Source organism: Colobus angolensis, unplaced genomic scaffold, assembly GCF_000951035.1.
Source record: "Colobus angolensis palliatus isolate OR3802 unplaced genomic scaffold, Cang.pa_1.0 Scaffold145, whole genome shotgun sequence".
Classification (NCBI taxonomy): domain Eukaryota; kingdom Metazoa; phylum Chordata; class Mammalia; order Primates; family Cercopithecidae; genus Colobus; species Colobus angolensis.
In genome coordinates this window covers 2,233,895-2,253,616 of record NW_012114544.1, presented here as the reverse complement: position 1 = coordinate 2,253,616, position 19,722 = coordinate 2,233,895, and the positions used below count along the sequence as shown (strand labels likewise).

Sequence of the window (19,722 nt, the reverse complement as noted above, 5' to 3'; positions counted from 1 at the left end):
AAAAAAAAAAAAGATATAATAATAATAATAATAAAGTTTGAAATATTGCAAGAATTACCAAAAGGTGACACAGAGACATGAAGACATGAAGTGAGTACATCTGTTGGATAAAGGGCATTGATAAACTTGCTCCACACAGGGTTGCCACAAACCTTCAATTTGTGAAAAACACAGTATCTATGAAGCACAGCAAAACAAGGTATACCTGTAAATTCTAAAGGATCAGTAAAAAATAAAAAGAGATATAACTAATAAGCCAATAGTAGAGATAAAATAGGATCATTATAAAAACTCAATCCAAAAGAAAGAAAAAAAAGAATGAAGAATAGATGAGGCAGCTGGGTACAGTGGCTCATGCCTATAATCCCAGCACTTTGGGAGGCCAAGACAGGTGGATCACCTGAGGTCAGAAGTTCGAGACCAGCCTGGCCAACATGGTGAAATCCCATCTCTACTAAAAATACAAAAATTAGCTGGGCATGGTGGCAGGCACCTGTAATCCCAGCTACTCAGGAGGTTGAGGAAGGAGAATCACCTGAACCTGGGAGCTGGAGGTTGAAGTGAGCCAAGATCGTGCCATTGCACTCCAGACTGGGCAACACAGTGAGACTCAGTCTCAAAAAAAAAAAAAAAAGAATAGATGAGACAAAGAAATGATAGATTTAAATCCAACCACATCAGTAACTACACTAAATGTGGACGGTCTAAACATACTGATTAACATGTTATCAGACTGGGTTATAAAAAGCAAAGAAAGACCCAAATATATGTCGCCTACGTGAAACCCACTTTAAAACAAAGAGATTGCTTAAAAGTAAAAAGGTAGAAAAAGATACACTGGCAAACACTCATCTAAAGAAAGCTGGCAAATATCAGACAAGGCTGACTTCAAAACAAGACATTACCAAGGTTAAAAAGAAACATGACTGGTGAGTATGCAAAATGATAGGGCCACTTTGGAAAACAGGTTGACAGCTTCTTACGAAACTAAATATATTCTTATCATACAATCCAGCAATCATGCTCCTTAGTATTTATCCAAGGGATTTTAAAATATGTCCACACTAAAACCTTTACATAGATGTTTATGGCACCTTTATTCATAATTCCCAAAACTTGGAAGCAACAAAGACAAGATGTCCTTCATTAGGTAAATTAAACATTTTTCACTGTTGTTGATCTCTAAATATACTGCTCCAATAAAAAGAAATACTCTGGGGAAAAAAACTGAAAAGTCACTTATAACCCAGAATAACTATTAGTATACCACAGGTGTGCAGAAGAACATATGCACTTTTTATCTTTTAGAGACAATATATCTAGTAAGAACAATGTAAAATAATCAAATGTGTATCACTAAATAGACAGATTTCAAGGTTTTGAGAGCATGATAAACTCCCTAGCATTTCTTTTCATGAAACTAACTAATCCTTTTCTAGTAACCAGTCAAAAACATATTTTCCCAAAGTTTTCAAGTGGAAAAACTATCCATTAATTATTCTGAAAACATTTAGTATAAACACAAAATGGTGTTTAAGAAACACAGGCTGGGTGAGGTGGCTCATGCCTATAATCCCAGTACTTTAGCTGGGCGTGGTGGCTCACGCCTGTAATCCCAGCACTTTGGGAACCTGAGGCGGGTGGATCCAGGTCAGGAGATCAAGACCACCCTGGCTAACATGGTGAAACCCCGACTCTACTAAAAATACAAAAAATTAGCCGGGTGTGGTGGCACACGCCTGTAGTCCCAGCTACTTGGGAGTCTGAGGCAGGAGAATTGCTTGAACCCACGAGGCGGAGCTTGCAGTGAGCCAAGACTGTGCCACTGCACTCCAGCCTGGGTGACAGAGCAAGACTTTGTCTCAAAAAATAAAAAATAAAAAAATCCTAGCACTTTAGAGGCTGAGGTAGGAGGATTGCTTGAGGCCACCTAGGCAACAGGGCAAGATTCTGTCTCTAGTTTTATTTAAAAGAAAGAATCACAAAGCAATGAGCAATAAATCACCTCTGCAACCCCTCTGAAGGACAAAACATACCACAGTGCTTTGCATATCACTGGCACTCTAAAAGATTTGCTCTAGTCTTCTTTTTTTTTAAATTAATTTTCTTCTTTCTTATAAAAAAAAATTTCTGCTAAAAATCAGCTAATCTGGCTGGGCGCGGTGGCTCAAGCCTGTAATCCCAGCACTTTGGGAGGCCGAGACGGGCGGATCACGAGGTCCGGAGATCGAGACCATCCTGGCTAACTACTAAAAAATACAAAAAACTAGCCGGGCCAGGTGGTGGGTGCCTGTAGTCCCAGCTACTCAGGAGGCTGAGGCAGGAGAATGGCGAAAACCCCAGAGGCGGAGCTTGCAGTGAGCTGAGATCCAGCCACTGCACTCCAGCCTAGGCGATAGAGCGAGACTCCGTCTCAAAAAAAAAAAAAATCAGCTAATCTAAATGATTTCCCAAAAATGGGGGAAAAAAGCAAAATAATAATGCTTTCTTTCCATATTATTTATACAGTTTGAGTAGTGTGTTTAGCACATTAATGCCCTCAATAAATATCTACTAAGAACCTATTAAATGCCACTAAGACTCTGGGATTTTTCCAAAGATAATAACTTTCATAGACCTACATAGTTTATACATCTAAGAGTTCACATTTGTGAAAAATAATTTAAATGGGAAAAAAAACTGTCTTACTGGATTATTTCCTTAACATACTTGTAAAACTTATCTCTTCTTTGGCTTCTTTGTACCATTTTCATTGTTCTCTAATTTGCTAACATATTAATTTTTAAATACTTTGAAATATCTAATTAGTAACTGTTTTCAAAAAACTTCAAATCAAGAACAAAAAAGTAATGTTTGAGAAATATAGTACCTGACAGAGGATGTTCTCGGTCCATGGTCTCTGGAATCCATTACCCAACCAACATGACACTCTAGAGGGGGATTTGTGCTATGCCTTGTTTTTCTCTTTCTTGGACTCTAAAGAAAATAAAGTCAGGCATTGCAATTAGTTTCAATAGTGTGAACTTCACAAGTAAATTAAAACCCTCTGACTATAAATGAACTCAAACATTTTCATACTGTAGATAACACATTGTGAAATCATATGAAGTCACAAAACTCAAAAATCTCACACACAAGTTACAAAACTTAATAAGGTCCCTTGGTAGGTTTGTGACACAAGGATAAAATGAAGTGCACCTTAGTGTGATTCTTCGTTATACTTTCTGTTCGTCTTTAATTACACTATCCAATTGTAAAAAAGGTTTTTGTTTGTTTACTTTTAAATGGGGTCTTACTCTGTTGCCAAGGCTGGAGTGCAGTGGCATGATCATGGCTCACTGCAGCCCCGACCCCTACAGGCTCAAATAATCCTCCCACCTCAGCCTCCCAAGTAGCTGGGACTACAGGCACACGCCACCATGCCCAGCTAATTTTTGTATTTTTTTGGAGATGGGGTCCCACAGCATTGCCCAGGCTAGTCTCCAACTCCTGGGCACAAGCGATCCACCTGCCTTGGTCTCCCAAAGTGTTGGATTACAGGCATGAACCACCATGCCCAACCAAAAAATCTCTTAACCTGAGAAACTATCACTATGGTAAAGTACGATTTTTAAGTGAAATATTACAAGTTATAACACACACTTTTTAATGTGATGTTATAGAAATTACAACATCTCATTCTGTAATGTTAAAGGATACAAAATGCAAGTCTTATATTCCTGGTTGTTTTGTATACCTTTACATCAATGGCTTTTGGTTCTTTAACAACAGGATAAAATCTTGGTGTTTTGTTAGGATCTTGTAACCTAGGTGTTCGAGGTGTTTTGGGTGTTCTTGTAGGATGAATTCTAGGAGATTCTGGAACTGCTGTAGGCAACGAACAAACTATTGCTGCCGAAGTTATTTCTGAAACATCAAATAGCTTCTGAGCTAATTCATCAGTCAAATCTGCAAAATAAAAAACTCTTAAATTATTTAGATACTAGGAAAATATTTTACTTTGAGAATAAGGATAATTCTGGAATTCTCTAAGCTCAAAGGATTTTTCACTGAAAACATTTCAAATATATAAAAACAAAAATAACAAATACTTTTTTGACCATTATCTAGCTTTATAAAATTTTTATTTTTCTATATCTGTTTATGACTTTTTCTTTTAAAGAAAGGGTGAAGCTTCCTGTGTAACCTCCCCTAATCCCATTTCCCTCCTGCTTTCCTTTCTCAGAGATAACTAGCCTCTTAAATTTGGAATTTTGATCTATTATTACATATACGTAATATTATTGTGCATAATTAACTTTATATATGTAACATAATACTATATCACTTTGTAAACTTTTCTCATGTTTTATTTACATAACTCTAATTTGTTCATTTTCAGCGCTGAATAGTATGTGGTGTACAAATATATCACAATTTATCCATTCTCCTGCAGAGAGACATTTATATTATTTCAAAGTATTTTGTTTAATCAACAATGCTGTGATCAACATTGTTGAACATGTTTCTGTACAGGTATGAGCATTTCTCTAGGGTTTATATCTGAGTGGAAATACTGAGTCAAAAGAGATGTGCATCTGGCCGGGCGCGGTGGCTCACGCCTGTAATTCCAGCGCTTTGGGAGGCCAAGGCGGGGGGATCGCGAGGTCAGGAAATCGAGACCATCCTGGCTAACACGGTGAAACCCCGTTTCTACTAAAAATACGAAAAAATTAGCCGGGCGTGGTGGCGGGCGCCTGTAGTCCCAGCTACTTGGGAGGCTGAGGCAGGAGAATGGCGTGAACTGGGGAGGCGGAGCTTGCAGTGAGCCGAGATGGTGCCACTGCTCTCCAGCCTGGGCGACAGGATGCCCTCTCAAAAAAAAAAAAAAAAGAAAGAGAAATGTGCATCTTCTGATTTAATGACCACTGACCGCCAAACTACTTTCTATAATGATTTCACCAACTTACACTCTCACCAGCAGCATGTGAGAATTCCAACAATTCAACATCCTGGTGAAGACTGGGTTTTGTTTAAACTCTTAACTATTCTTCCATCTCATGGGATTTAAATATTTGCATTTCCTTAGTTGTTACTAGTGAAATTGCACATGTTTTCATATATCTAGTTACCCTTCAGACTTCCTCTTTTGTGAGCCTGCTATTCAAACCCTTTGACTATTTTTTTTTATTCTGTTATTTTACTTACTGATTTGCTCATGAAAATCTTACGGTAATATACCAAATAAGCCAGCAGATGAATCAAGTAATAGCAACAAAAAAAATAGTCTCTATTTCTGTGTGGTTTTTCTTCAGACTTATCTACTTCTTTTGATTCATAAAACAACTTTTTGTTTTTTCACTCAACAAATATTATTAAGTGCCTACTATCTGCCAAGTACTATTCTAGGCACGAGTTTGTAAAGTCAAAAGTGAACTTACACATTTGCCATTTCCTCTCCCAATCCATTTTCCTCACTGTTACCAGAATGATTATTCTGAGGAGAAAATTAGATCATTTCATATTTCTGTTTAACATTCTTCAGTGTTTCCCATTTGCCTCTAGAATAAGTCTAGGCTCTTTACCCTGGCATATGAGATTTTGCTGATTTTGCCTCATCTGTTGTCATTTTCCACTTTGATCTTGGTGACACAAATAGCACCAAACTGTCAGTCTGATCCTTGTTCTGTATCTTTTCATATGCTTTTTCTTCTATCTGAAAGTCCCTTTCCTGAATCTTTTGTATACCCAATGCAACAGTTATCACAGCCTTCCTTTAATACCCAGCACAGATGTTACCTTTCTTGGGAATGTGAAGCATTCCTTGAACACCTTTGTGCTGTGTCTGTATTTTCTCCATTTATTGTTTCATTTATTAAATTAAAATTTATTTTCTTACATATCATCCCATAGATGTCAAGAGTAAGTCTCACTGCTTCCCAGAAAGCAACTACCACAATTGCATCGAATACTAGTGCCTACCATACATAATGTCTGGGAAAAAATATATCCTCATCAAAGGAATGCTAAACTTAATTGAATTGTGTTAATACTGTTTTCCTTATACCAAAAATATATACAATCTGGACAGGTGCAGTGGCTCCCATCTGTAATCCCAGCACTTTGGGAGGCCAAGCCAGGTAGATCACCTGAGGTCAGGAGTTTGAGACCAGCCTGTCCAACATGGTGAAATCCCATCTCTACTAAAAATACAAAAATTAGCCAGGCATGGTAGCAGGCGCCTGTAATCCCAGCTACTCAGGAGGCTGAGGCAGGAGAATTGCTTGAACCCGGCAGGCGGAGGTTGCAGTGAGCTGAGATCATGCCATTGCACTCCAGCCTGGGGAACAAGAGCAAGACTTCATCTCAAAAAAAAAAAACCATATATATATATACATACACACACACACACACACACATATATATATATAGAAAGAGAGATACAATCCTAGAGATAAAAACATGAACATATACTGAAAAATGTGTTAAATCCAGTACCTTTGTGAGAGACATTTTCAAAGATCTAGGAGCAGTAACAACCCAGAAACAGTAAGCTTCCTATCACCTAGATTATGGTCTATAAATTCCATTTCCCACTAATTAGTTCTCCTCAAAGAAATAACATCTGGAATACAGAATGTATAATCTGAGCCTGGGAAATCTTGAGCAATAAAGTAGCAAAAAAGCAATAAAGTAGTTTTTAAAATACTAGCATAAATCAAAGGACACAGGAGTAAATCTTAGAGGTTCACCAGTCAAAAATAAAACAATTTGACCACTAAAAACAATGACCAAAATGGATTAAACACATCGAATAAATAAGCTCCATCACATTTAGAGTTTCCTAGGGCACCAACTCATTATTTTGAAAACCAATAAACTGAATAAAAAGAAAGAAGCAAGCATTTATCCTTCCTTGTCTGTGAAAGTTGAATTTCAGGGTAACCAAAGAGTTGATGAAAGAAGATTTTTCATAAGAAAATTTTACATAAGGATTGCAGAAGAAATGACGGAATCAGAAGATAACCATTTTGCAATTCTACTGACATAGAGGAAATCTAGGGAATATTCATCAATTTAGTAAAAGATTGGAGGGAAACTTGTTAATGAAAGGATCAGGCTGACAACACCTGAGTCAAATCATGAATCACAGCATCAGTAAAAGTGGGAGTAACAGACATACTATGATGTTATAGGAAATAGACAAGTCTTCCTAAGAAATAGTCTTGCTACTAGGAAAAAAACAATGCCAAAACTTGAATATACTCAATCTTCTATACCTAAATCCTTTGTACTTATACTTCATTAGTAATACATGGGATAAAGGATACACTAAATGATATGAAGAAGATACAGTCAGGTAAATGTAGATCATAAGAAATCCTACCAGGTTCTTCAACAAATTAACCAGTTTCTTCAACAAATCATGGAAAAACAAGGGAAGAGAAATAATTAGAGATTAAGATTGACTTAATGGTGTAATCAGTCAATTGCAATGTTTGCATCTTGTTTCGTCCCAGTTCAATCAAACAATTTGAAAAATATATTTCAGACAATTAGGGACAACTAAACATATACTGCGTAGTAGATTATATTAAAAATTATTGCTAATTTTATTAGGTGAAATTACGGTGCTGTAAAAATTTAAATACATACTTGTTTTGTAAGTCCTAGTCAGTTTGCAATATATAGTGAAGTATTTCCAGAAGTAATGACATGATTTTGAGATTCAATATAGAATACCAGAAAGAGATTAGGAGGCAAGGTACAGATTAAAAAACAATGTCAACCTATTAACAATTGTTGAAATTAGGTGAGATGGATACATGAGGATTTCGTTAAAAAATTCTCCCTATTGTTATCTGTATCGGAACATTTCCAAAATCAAAAGCTAAGTTTTATTTGTTGTATACTTATTTTATTCCAGGTGCTCAGGGTGAATTTTGCCCACCAATAAGAGTAGATATATGAATTTTGTAAGATTAACATCTATAGAGTACGTTGGTTATCTCAAAAGAAACATTTTACAAAATTTTTATAGACTATCATATACCAATTTATAATATTTTGACATAAAATTATCAAATATTAGTTCATTATAAGAACATAAAATATTCATAGTAAATATTAAAATATTATTATTGGAAATATATTAGGAAACAAGAACATATTAACATTTTTTGTCAACTACAAGCATAGCATAATATATTAATATCATCTATATATTATAACTTCCTTTTAATCAAGAGCATAGGCCATCTCTTGTACATGAATAGTCATAATAGCATTTTTCATAATAGCCAAAACTAGAAATAATCCAAATATCCATAAAATGTTGAATGGACAAAAAAATGTAGTATGCTCATTCTATGAAATAATACTTAGCAATAAAAGAAAGGTATTGATACATGCAATGACATAGATGAATCTCAAAAATATTATGTTAAGTGAAAGATTCCAAGTATATAACTATGTATCATATGATTCCATTTATATAAAATTTCTGAAAAGTGCAAAACCATAGTGAAAGAAAGATAACTAGTTGCCTCAGGCTGAAGGTGAATGTTGGGATTGACTGCAAATGTGCATGAGGAACTCTTTAGTATGATGGAATTGTTCTAAAACCGGATTGTGGTGCTGGTATACAATTTTATACATTTACTGAAATTCAAATGATACACTTAAAAAGGGTTAAAGCAGTAATTTTCAAGGTATGGTCCCAAATAGAACTATTGGCATGACCTGGGAACTTGTTAGAAATGTATATTCTCATATCCCACCTACCTTACTGATTCACAAAGTTGATACAGAGTCCTTTAATCTGTTTCAACGAGCTTCCCAGGTGAACCTTACACATGCTAAATGTAAAAACCACTGAACTTAGGGGTGTGCTAACTACTCTACTATCTAAGGTTTTCCAAATTTTATCACTACCAAATCAGATCATTGCACAGCTTCATACCTGAACCATACGAGCCTTGTCTACAGTCTCCACTGCCTTTATAAAAATAAAACTCAATATTATGCTGTTAGTGTTTAGTGAAGGTCAAAAATTAAAAATGCTACATGAGAACTGGCACTTAAGGTTTTTTATAAATAAAAATGCCTCTAAAGCAGAACTCAGGAAACTTTTCCTACAAATGTCAGATAGTAAATATTTTTTGCTTTTTAAGACATAAGATCTCTGTTGAAACAGCTCAGCTCTGCCTTTGTAGCATAAAAACAGCAAGAGGCCATAGGTAAATGACCAGTGTTATCACACTGGCCCATAGCAGGCTAGTTTCAGTCAATAGGCCATAATTTGCTGGCCACTGAACTATAGCAGTCAGATAGATATGAATCCAAATCCTGGATTTATACTTTGCTAGCAAAAAGAAAAAAAAATCATAACTATATTTTGTGTATTCAATAAAGTACAAAAAAATGAGCATATTAAAAATATATATAGGCAGTATAAAAGAGGATCCAATCAAGCTTCTAGATGAGAAAAGGACGACAGCTGAGATTTCAAAACATACACATACACACGCACGCATGCACACACACACACACACACACACACTGGATGGGATTAAAAATAGACTCTGTAGAAGAAAAGGCTAATAAACTTGAAGAGAGGAATAAAAGTTACTTAAAACAAAAACAGAGTAAAAGGACTGAAAAACAACAACAACAAAACAGAGCATTAATGAAGTATGGGACAACTTCAAGTGCCCTAATATAAATTATACATGTAATTGGAGTCTTGAGAGAAAGAGAAAAAAGAACAGGAAAACATTATTAATATTATCTTTTTTTTTTTTTTTTTTTTTAAAGACAGAGTCTCACTGTCACCCAGGCTGGAATGCAGTGGTACAATCTTGGCTCACTGCAACCTCTACCTCCTGGATTCAAGTGATTGTCGTGCCTCAGCCTTCCAAGCACCTGGGATTATAGGTGCGTGCCACCACACTCAGCGAATTTTTGTATTTTTAGTAGAGATGGGGTTTCACCATGTTGGCCAGGCTGGTCTCGAACTCCTGACCTCAGGTGATCCACCTGCCTTGGCCTCCCAAAGTGCTGGGATTACAGGCATAAGCTGCTACACCCAGTCTATTAATTTTTTAATTAAAATTTTAAATTTAAAGGAACAGCTGAACACTTTCCAAATTTGATTAAAAATGTATAAACACACATATTTTAAAAACTCAGTGAGTTCAAGCACAAGAAACATGAAAAGTACACCAAAGCAATTGTAATTAAGGTGCTTAAAATGGGTGACAAAGATTAAAAGCAACCAGAATCAATAGAAACTGAACCGAAAACAGAAAAGCAATCTCAACAACAGAAAAAAAAGAAACTGAAAAAAAAATCAGCCAAATTTTAAGAACCCGTGGGACAACAAAAGGTCTAGGAGAGAAGAAATGCAGGGTTAAAAATTTTTTTAAGGAAATAATAGTTGAAAACTTCCCAAATTTGTCTAAAGTCAAACCTACAGATTTAAGAAACAGACAATCCTATCCAGGATAAACCCAAAGAACTTCATACCAAGGCACATCACACTCTACTTGCTGTAAACTTAAGATGAAAAAAATAAAAATCTTGAAAATAGCTAGAGATGCATTACTTGTAGGGAAACAATTTGAATGACTATAAAATTTTATACCAAAAACCACGGAGGACAGAAAGAAGTGGTACAACAATTTTGAATCACTAACAGAAAACAACTGTCAGTCCAGAATTCTTTATCCAGTGAAAATATCCTTCGCAATAAGGTGAAATAAAGACATTCTCAGAAGAAAGAAAACTATAAATCATAGCCAACTGAACTGCTCTAAAAGAACCGCTAACCTGAGTATTTCAGACAGAAGAAAATGATAACAGAAGGAAACCTGAAATATCACAAATAGAGGAACAGCAAGATAAACGGTAAAGGTCTGGATAAATATAATAGACTATTCTCCTTTTAAGTTATTTAAAACATGCTTGAAAGTAAAAAATAAAACATTGTCTGGTGGGCTTTTTAACATATGAAGATATATAAGACAATCATTACATAAAGAAATTTCAGCTGAGTGTGGTGATTCATGCCTATAATCCCCAGCACTTTGCGAGACTGAGGTAGGCGAATCTCTTAAGGCCAGGAGTACTAGACCAATCTGGGCAACGTAGCGAGATCCTGTCTCCACAAAAAAATTAAAAAATTAGTTGGGCTTTGTGGCATGCACCTGTAGTCCTACCTACTTGGGAGGCTGAGGTGGTAGGATTACTTGAACCCAGCAGTTTGAGGCTGCAGTGAGCCATGAGTATACACTGCACTCCAGCCTTGGCAACAGAGTGAGACCCTCTCTCTTGGGGTGAGGCCGGTGGGGAGAGAAAGGAAAAAAAAAAAAATCTCTATGGGGGTATGGGGGTTAGGTCTCTACATTCTTTTTTTTTTTTTTTTGAGGCGGAGTTTCACTCTTGTTGCCCAGGCTGGAGTGCAATGGCACAATCTCGGCTCACCGCAAGCTCCGCCTCCCAGGTTCAAGCAATTCTCCTGCCTCAGTCTCCCTAGTAGCTGGGATTATAGGCATGTGCCACCAGGCCCAGCTAATTTTGTATTTTTAGTAGAGACGGGGTTTCTCTATGTTGGTCAGGCTGGTCTCGAACTCCTGACCTCAGGTGATCCACCTGCCTCGGCCTCCCAAAGTGCTGGGATTACAGGCGTGAGCCACTGTGCCCGGCCTAGGTTTCTACATTCTTATTGAAATGGTAAAATACTGATTCAAAATAAAGTGAAAAGTATGTGTTTAGAAATCCCTAGAGCAATCACTAAAAACAATTATACAAAAAAAAGATATACATGTCCAAATTCACAGTACATAAATTAAAATGTAATAGAAAAAGTTACAAATAGCACAAAGAATGCAGAAAATGGGCAATAGAAGCAAAAAAAAAAAAAAATGAAACTGAATAATATAAAGGTTGACCTAAATCCAAACATACCAATAATTACATTAGTCTAAACAAATCAATTAAATGATTAAATAATAATTGATTATGAATAATCAATTATTCATATTGTCAGACTGAATAAAAAACATGACCTAACTATATGTTATCTATAATAAACTGACTTCAAATATAATGATATAGGTAGGTTAAAAGTAAAAAGTTGGCAAAACATACATCACATACCATGAGAGAGAAATGAAAGAAAGCTGGAATGGCTATATTAAAATCAGACAAACTAAATTTCAAAGCAAACAAGGACAACATACATGAATGAAAGGGCCAGTTCACCAAGATGACACAATATACCAACAGGTATAAGGTGAACTAACAAAAGAGCTAAATAAATGAAGCAAAACCCGATAGAACTGAAATAGGAAATAAACAAGTCTGCAATTATAGGTGGTGACTTCGACACTCCTCTCTAAGATAGAACCAGTAGACAAAAAAATCAGCAAAGATATAGAACTCATCAACACCATTAACCAACTGAATTGAACAGACAATATGGAACATTCTACTCAAAAATAGTATAATAAACATTCTTCTCAGATGTATATGGTACATTCACCAAGACAGACTATATTGTGGGTGATAAAATTAGCAAATTAATTAAACAAATTTGAAATTAATAAATTAACTTTAAATTTTAAAATAATGTAAAGTATGTTCTCTGGCTATAATAGAATTAAACTATATATCAATAAGATTAATAACAGAGGGATAACTGAAAAAATTCCAATCACTTGGAAATTACACCGAATACGCTCCTAAATAATACATAAAGAGGAAGTCTCAAAAGAATTTAGAAAATGTTTTGAAATAATAAAAATTAATAAAATACAACATATCAAAATTTGTGGAACACAGCTAAAGCAGTGCTTAAATAAAAATATACAGAATTAAGGGCTGTGCTCAGTGGCTGATGCCTGTAATCCCAGCACTTTGGGAAGCCGAAGTGGGTGGATCATTTGAGGCCAGGAGTTCAAGACCAGCCTGGCCAACGTGGTGAAACCCGGTCTCCACTAAAAATGCAAAAATTAGCCGAGTGTGGTGGCACAGACCTGTAATCCCAGCTGCTCAGGAGGCTGAGGCAGGAGAATCACTTGAACCCAGGAGGCAGAGGTTGCAGTGAGCCGAGATTGTACCACTGCACTCCAGCCTGGGCGACAGGGCGAGACTCCAAGACTCTGTCTTAAAAAAATATATAGATAGATAAATAAAGAGAGAGAGAGAGAGAGAGAGAATATTAAATGCTTATATCCGAAAAGAAACTCTCAAATCAGTAATTTAAACTTCTCCCTTAAAAATTAGATTTCAAACAAATAGATTTCAGGAAGATATCCAAATTTTAAAAATTAAACAAAAACACTTCTAAATAGCTGATGTATCAAAAAATTAAAAAGAGGTGCCGGGCGCGGTGGCTCAAGCCTGTAATCCCAGCACTTTGGGAGGCCGAGACGGGTGGATCACGAGGTCAGGAGATCGAGACCATCCTGGCTAATACGGTGAAACCCCGTCTCTACTAAAAAAATACAAAAAAACTAGCCGGGCGATGTGGCGGGCGCCTGTAGTCCCAGTTACTCGGGAGGCTGAGGCAGGAGAATGGCGTAAACCCGGGAGGCGGAGCGTGCAGTGAGCTGAGATCCAGCCACTGCACTCCAGCCTGGGCGACAGAGCGAGACTCTGTCTCAAAAAAAAAAAAAAAATTAAAAAGAAATGAGAAAATATATAGAACTGAATGAAAATCAAAATGCAATAACACCTAAAATACTGCTTAGGGGGAAATTTGTAGTACTAAATGGTTATAATAGGAAAGAAAAATGGCATCAAATAAATGATCTAAGCTTCCACTGAAACTAGAAAAGGAGGAACAAAATAAGAAAAAAGGAAATAATAAAGAGCAAAAATTAATAAAACTGGAATAAAAATAAAGTAAATCAATGAAAATAAAACTTAAAAAAATTAAACTGATGAACCTCTAGCTAGATCGATCAAGACAAAAAAGACACAAATTTATAAAGAGTAGGAATGAAAGAAGAGATATCTCTACAGAACCTACAAACAGTAAAAGGAGAAAAAGAGCATATTATAAATTCCAGGAAACGAACAAATCCAATAGGTACAAAAGCTCACCTGAGAAAAAAGACTTACTTAGTCTTATGTTTCTTAAATAAATAAATGTGTAGTTTAAAACATTCCAATAGTTCCAGGCCAGATGGTATCTGGGCCTGGATGGCATCACTGGGGAATGCTAACAATGTGTAAGAAATAAACAATTGTAGACAAACTCTTCCAAAATACAAAAGAAAGAACACTTACCAACTCATTTTATGACACTCATTTTATGACACCTCTAACACCAAAATCAGACAAATATAATCCAAGACAATGAAAAAAAAAACAACATTCCTCATGAATATAGTACAAAAGGCTTCAAAAAATATAAGCAACCTGAGTCTAAGAATATATAAAAGGATAATATAATAACTAGGATTATATAAAAGGATAATATAATAACTAAATGAGGCTTATCCTGAGAATCCAAGACTAGTTCAACATTTGAAAACCAATCAATGTACTTTACAACACAAACAGACTAATTAAGACAAGCCATATGACATAAGCCACCGCACCTGGCCCAAAAGATACTCCTAAAAAATGAAAACATAAGCCCTAGGTTCTGAGAAGACATGTGCAAATTACCTATGTACATCTGTAATAAAGGACTTGTATCCAGAGTAAAGAACTCTCAAAGCTCAGTAACAAAAACAACTCAATAAAAGAAATGTCCGAAGATTTGTGCAGGCACTTTGCCAAGCATGAACTGATGGCAAATCAGCACATAAAAAGATACACAACAGCATCAGTCACAATGAGATACTACTATTAGACGGCAAAAAAATTTTTTTTTAAACTAACAATACTAAATGCTGCTGATGATGTAGAGCAAATGGAACCCTCATATATTGTTGGTAAGAATGTAAAATGGCACAGCCATTTTGGAAAAGTTAGACAGTTTCTTAAAAAGTTATACTTACTGTATGATCCAACAGTGCCACTCAAAAGCATTTACCCAAGTGAAATGAAAACATATATTCACACAAAAACTTGTAAACAAATACTCATAGCAGCTTAATTCATAATCACCAAAAACAGAAAAACAACCTATATGCCTTCAACTAATAAGTGGATAAACTGTTTACATCCATGCAATGGAATGCTACTTGTCAATAAAAAGGTAATACAAACAACACACAAAAGCATGAATAAATCTGAAAGGCACTATGCTAAATGAAAGGAGCCAGACTCAAAAGGCTATATTTTATATGATTCCATTTATATGATATTCTAGAAATGGCAAAACTATAGGAATAGAAAATAGAAAACAAGCTGCCAAAAACTTGGCCTGAGTTGAATACAAAGAGTCATGAAAAAATTCTCAGGGAGTAATGGAAATGTTCAGTAACTTGACTAGGTGGTGTTTACATGACTGTATTCATCTGTCAAAGTTCCCAAAATGATGTACATAAATGGTGTGAAACTTACTGAATGTAAACTATATCTCAATTTTTCAAAAAATATGACCCATGAAGCTCAGGCAACGAAAGCAAAATAAACAAATGGAATGCACCAATGAAAAAGTTTCTTCTGCACAGCAAAGGAAACAGTCAACAGAGCGAAGAGACAACCTACAGAATAAGAAAAAAATATTGCAAACCACATATCTGATTAGGAGTTATATCCAAAATATATAAGTAACTCAAACAACTCAATAGCAAGAATGAGCCGGGCGCGGTGGCTCAAGCCTGTAATCCCAGCACTGTGGGAGGCCGAGACGGGCGGATCACGAGGTCAGGAGATCGAGACCATCCTGGCTAACACAGTGAAACCCCGTCTCTACTAAAAAAAATACAAAAAACTAGCCGGGCGTAGTGGCGGGCGCCTGTAGTCCCAGCTACTGGGGAGGCTGAGGCAGGAGAATGGCGTAAACCCGGGAGGCGGAGCTTGCAGTGAGCTGAGATCTGGCCACCGCACTCCAGCCTGGGCGACAGAGCGAGACTTCGTCTCAAAAAAAAAAAAATAGCAAGAATGAAAATAATCCAATTAAAACATGGTCAAAAGACCTGATTAGAGATCTCTCCAAAGAAGACATAACAAGGTCAACATGTATATGAAAAGGTGCACTGGTGCAGCCATTGCGGAAAACAGTATGGAGATTTGTAAAGAAATTAAAAGTAGAATTACCATATGACCCAACAATCCCTATTCTGGGTATATACCCAAAGGAAATGAAATCATCACCATAGAAAGATATCTATCTGCACTCACATATTCATTGCCACATTATTCACAATAGCCAAGATATAAGATATGGGAACAACTAAAGTATGTGTCCACTTATGATAAACAGAGAAATGGTGATGTGTGTGTATGTATATGTGTGTGTGTGTATATATATGTGTGTATATATATGCATATATGTGTATATATACGTATATGTGTATATATGTATATGTGTGTGTGTGTATATATACATGTGTATATATATAGAGAGAGAATAGAATAGAATTAAACCTTTAAAAAAAGGAGATCCTGCCATTTGCTACAATATGGATGAAACTGGAGGACATTATGCTAAATAAAATAAGCCAAACACAGAAAGAAAAATACTTCATAATGTCACTTATACATAGAATCTTTTAAAAAAAGTATATAGACGTAGATAATAAAACAGTGGTTACCAAGGGTGGGATGAGGGAGAATGGGGAGACGTAGGTCAAAAAATACCAAGTTGCAGATATGTAGGATAAATAAGTCTAGAGATCTAATGTACAACCTGAGGGCAACAGCTAATAATATTATATTATACTTGGTATTTTTGCTAAGAGAGATTTTAGGTGCTCTTGCCACAAAAAAAGGTAACTATGTGAGATAATATGTTCATTTGCTTGACTATTGTAACCATTACACTATATATATATATATCAAAACATCATGTTGTACACCTTAAATATATTAATTTTTAAGAGGAAACAAAAAATATAACTGGATATTTGTAGGGTGGTCAGAATGAAAGGAGGGAGACAGGTTAGGAGTTTACTACAATTAACCAAGGAGAAAACGATGGTGACTTTTACAGGGTGATAGAGATGGAGAAAGTAAGAAGTGGTTAGATTCTAGATATATTTTAAATATATATAACTTTCCCATAAATAAGATATGGAATTTAAAAAACAAACAGATCAAAAATGACACAGAAACGTTTTGACCTGTGTAACTGGAAAAATGGAGGTAATATTTACAGACATGTGGAAGTCTAGGAGGAAAAGTCCTTGGAGAGGGGTGGGAATTCAGAACTTAGATTTTGGACATATGAAATTTAACATGCTTATAAAATATACAAGTGGAACTGTTAACCATACAGTTGAATATTTGTCTGAAATACAGGATGGAGGTCTGGTCTATACATATCAATTTAATACTCATTAGTATAATAATGCTCTTTAAAACCCATGAGACAGGAGGAGTTAAGGATTCAAAAGAGGAGAAATTTGAGGACTGGGTCCTAAAGCATCCAAATTTTAGAGGTTAGGGAAACAGTGAAGAACTAGCAAAAAAGACTCCATGAGGCAGAAGGAGAATAAGTGAATAAGTGTTCAGGAAGTAAAAATATGTTTCAGGACAGAGCGATTAATTTGATTTAATGCTGACGTCAGGTAAGAAAAGGATTGATTTGACCCCTTTTATATATAGAGATTCCTGGTGATATTATCAGTAGCTGGTTTGGGATGTGGAGGACAGAGGCCTGTTTGGAGCAGGCATAGGGAATAAATAGGAACATAGATACTGAAGACAGTGAAAATAAACTCCTTCTTTATGCCTTAAATTCTATATCGTAATGGCAATACCAACTCTTTTCTATTAGGATCATTCTTTTATATGATTTCCCATCCTTTACTTTCTAATATTTCCATATGTTATGACATATAACTAGCATAGAGTGAATTTTTTTAAGCCCAATTTTTAAGATTAAAATTATCTTTTCATTTGAACATTAATCTATTCAACATTTCCTGTCATAGCAATATATTGGGTCAAATTCTATCTTTTTTAAATTTTTGCTTTATTTTTATACTTTTCTGTTCATATATTTAAAAACTAGAGATTACAGCACACAAATAAAAATTAATAGATTTATATATAAATTTTAAAAATAGAGTTGATACACACTCATACCGACCAACTAGACCAATACATAAATTCCAGACGCTAGCAAACACATATGCAGACCTTCCAGATGGGATTCCCCCACCCTCAGGAGTAAATTAATATATTAAAATTTTATATTAATAATTCCCCTTGCTTATATTCATGGCTCCTATGTGCTATGCATATATCCATGAATTTTATACTTTATGTAATAGCATTACATTGAATGAACTTCTTTGTTCTAGCTTATTTTATACATCCTATTTTTTTATTTTTTATTTTTGTTATCTTTTCCTATATTTTTAGATTAACACATTTTGTCACATATAACGTTAGTTCTCTCATTTTCCACTGCTGTCTATTTTTCCTATGTATGAATACACCACATCTTATAATACATTCTACTATAACTGTGCATTTTTTAGTTTTCAATTGCTTTTTTCTATTATGAACCATGATACTGCAAACATTCTCTTGGTAAACATCTGCAACAGTATGCCCAGGCTGGTCTCAAACTCCTGGGCTCAAGTGATCCTCCTGCCTTGGCCTCCCAAAGTGTTGGGATTATAGGCATGAGTCACAACGGCCTGCAACAGTATCTCTTGAAATGAAACTGCTAGGTTATACTATGGTTTTAATTGGAAAACCTCAATAAAAATAGCAGCTTTTCACATTTATTGGCCATTTGGTCTTCCCAAATATGAAACTGATGTTCGTGTTTCATTTACTACTTTTTCTGTTAATGTTTGCCATTTTTCACATTAATTTTTAAGGTTTTAGATTTCTATGATATTAATTCTTTGTTAATGTCATGCAATTGCCAAATTTATCTCCTTATTTGCAATGTGTATGCTTTCTATGATGTGCAAGGAACATACATTCTCAATTTTAAAGTATTCAAATTTAACAAGACAAAAAATCCAGCAGTTTAACTGAACATCCCTAGTGGGACACACGAAGAACCTTAAAGAAAGCTTTAAAGTATGAAGTTTTTAAAAGTTTAAAGTTTAAAGAACTCTAAAAGAAGTTACCTTTCAGTATTTATAATATTGTTATTTAATGTTATTGTTATTCTGGAACTATTATATCATAGGATTAGCAAATAAATAATTATGTTACTGTGGTTAGGAAGAAAGATTTTTTATATGTAAGTAAAAAGCAATACAACTACAAAATCAAGTTAAAATTAAAGCCTATAATCTTAAATTTAGACAGAAAATATCAACATGAATACATAATATATTTTTCTCTTTAAAAAATTTCCTAGCTCTTTCTATTCAAAAGGCCTAGAAACAAGCACCAACTCAGCGCAGGTCTGGTACTGACAAAGCTCAACCTTGTGTGGGGTGGGAAACATTAAAGTTAACAGTCCAACTCCATTATTACTGAGCAAGAAAATGAAAGGTGGCTTTAGAGCTAACAGTCAATAAACTGATAACTGGCACAGGTATCAATAATAATAATAGGCCGGGCGCGGTGGCTCAAGCCTGTAATCCCAGCACTTTGGGAGGCCGAGATGGGTGGATCACAAGGTCAGGAGATCGAGACCATCCTGGC

General features: G+C 35.3%; 1 protein-coding gene across 1 annotated transcript in view; it reads right to left on the bottom strand.

Moving 5' to 3' along the window:
• LARP1B (La ribonucleoprotein domain family, member 1B) overlaps positions 1 to 19,722 on the bottom strand; it is a 136,792-nt gene that overhangs the window by 31,792 nt on the left and 85,278 nt on the right. Inside the window, exons 10-11 of the mRNA XM_011935603.1 lie at positions 3,737 to 3,948; positions 2,870 to 2,976 (exon numbers count right to left, since the gene is read on the bottom strand). Coding sequence (XP_011790993.1) covers positions 2,870 to 2,976; positions 3,737 to 3,948 — 319 coding nt within the window. The remainder of the gene's footprint in view (positions 1 to 2,869; positions 2,977 to 3,736; positions 3,949 to 19,722) is intronic.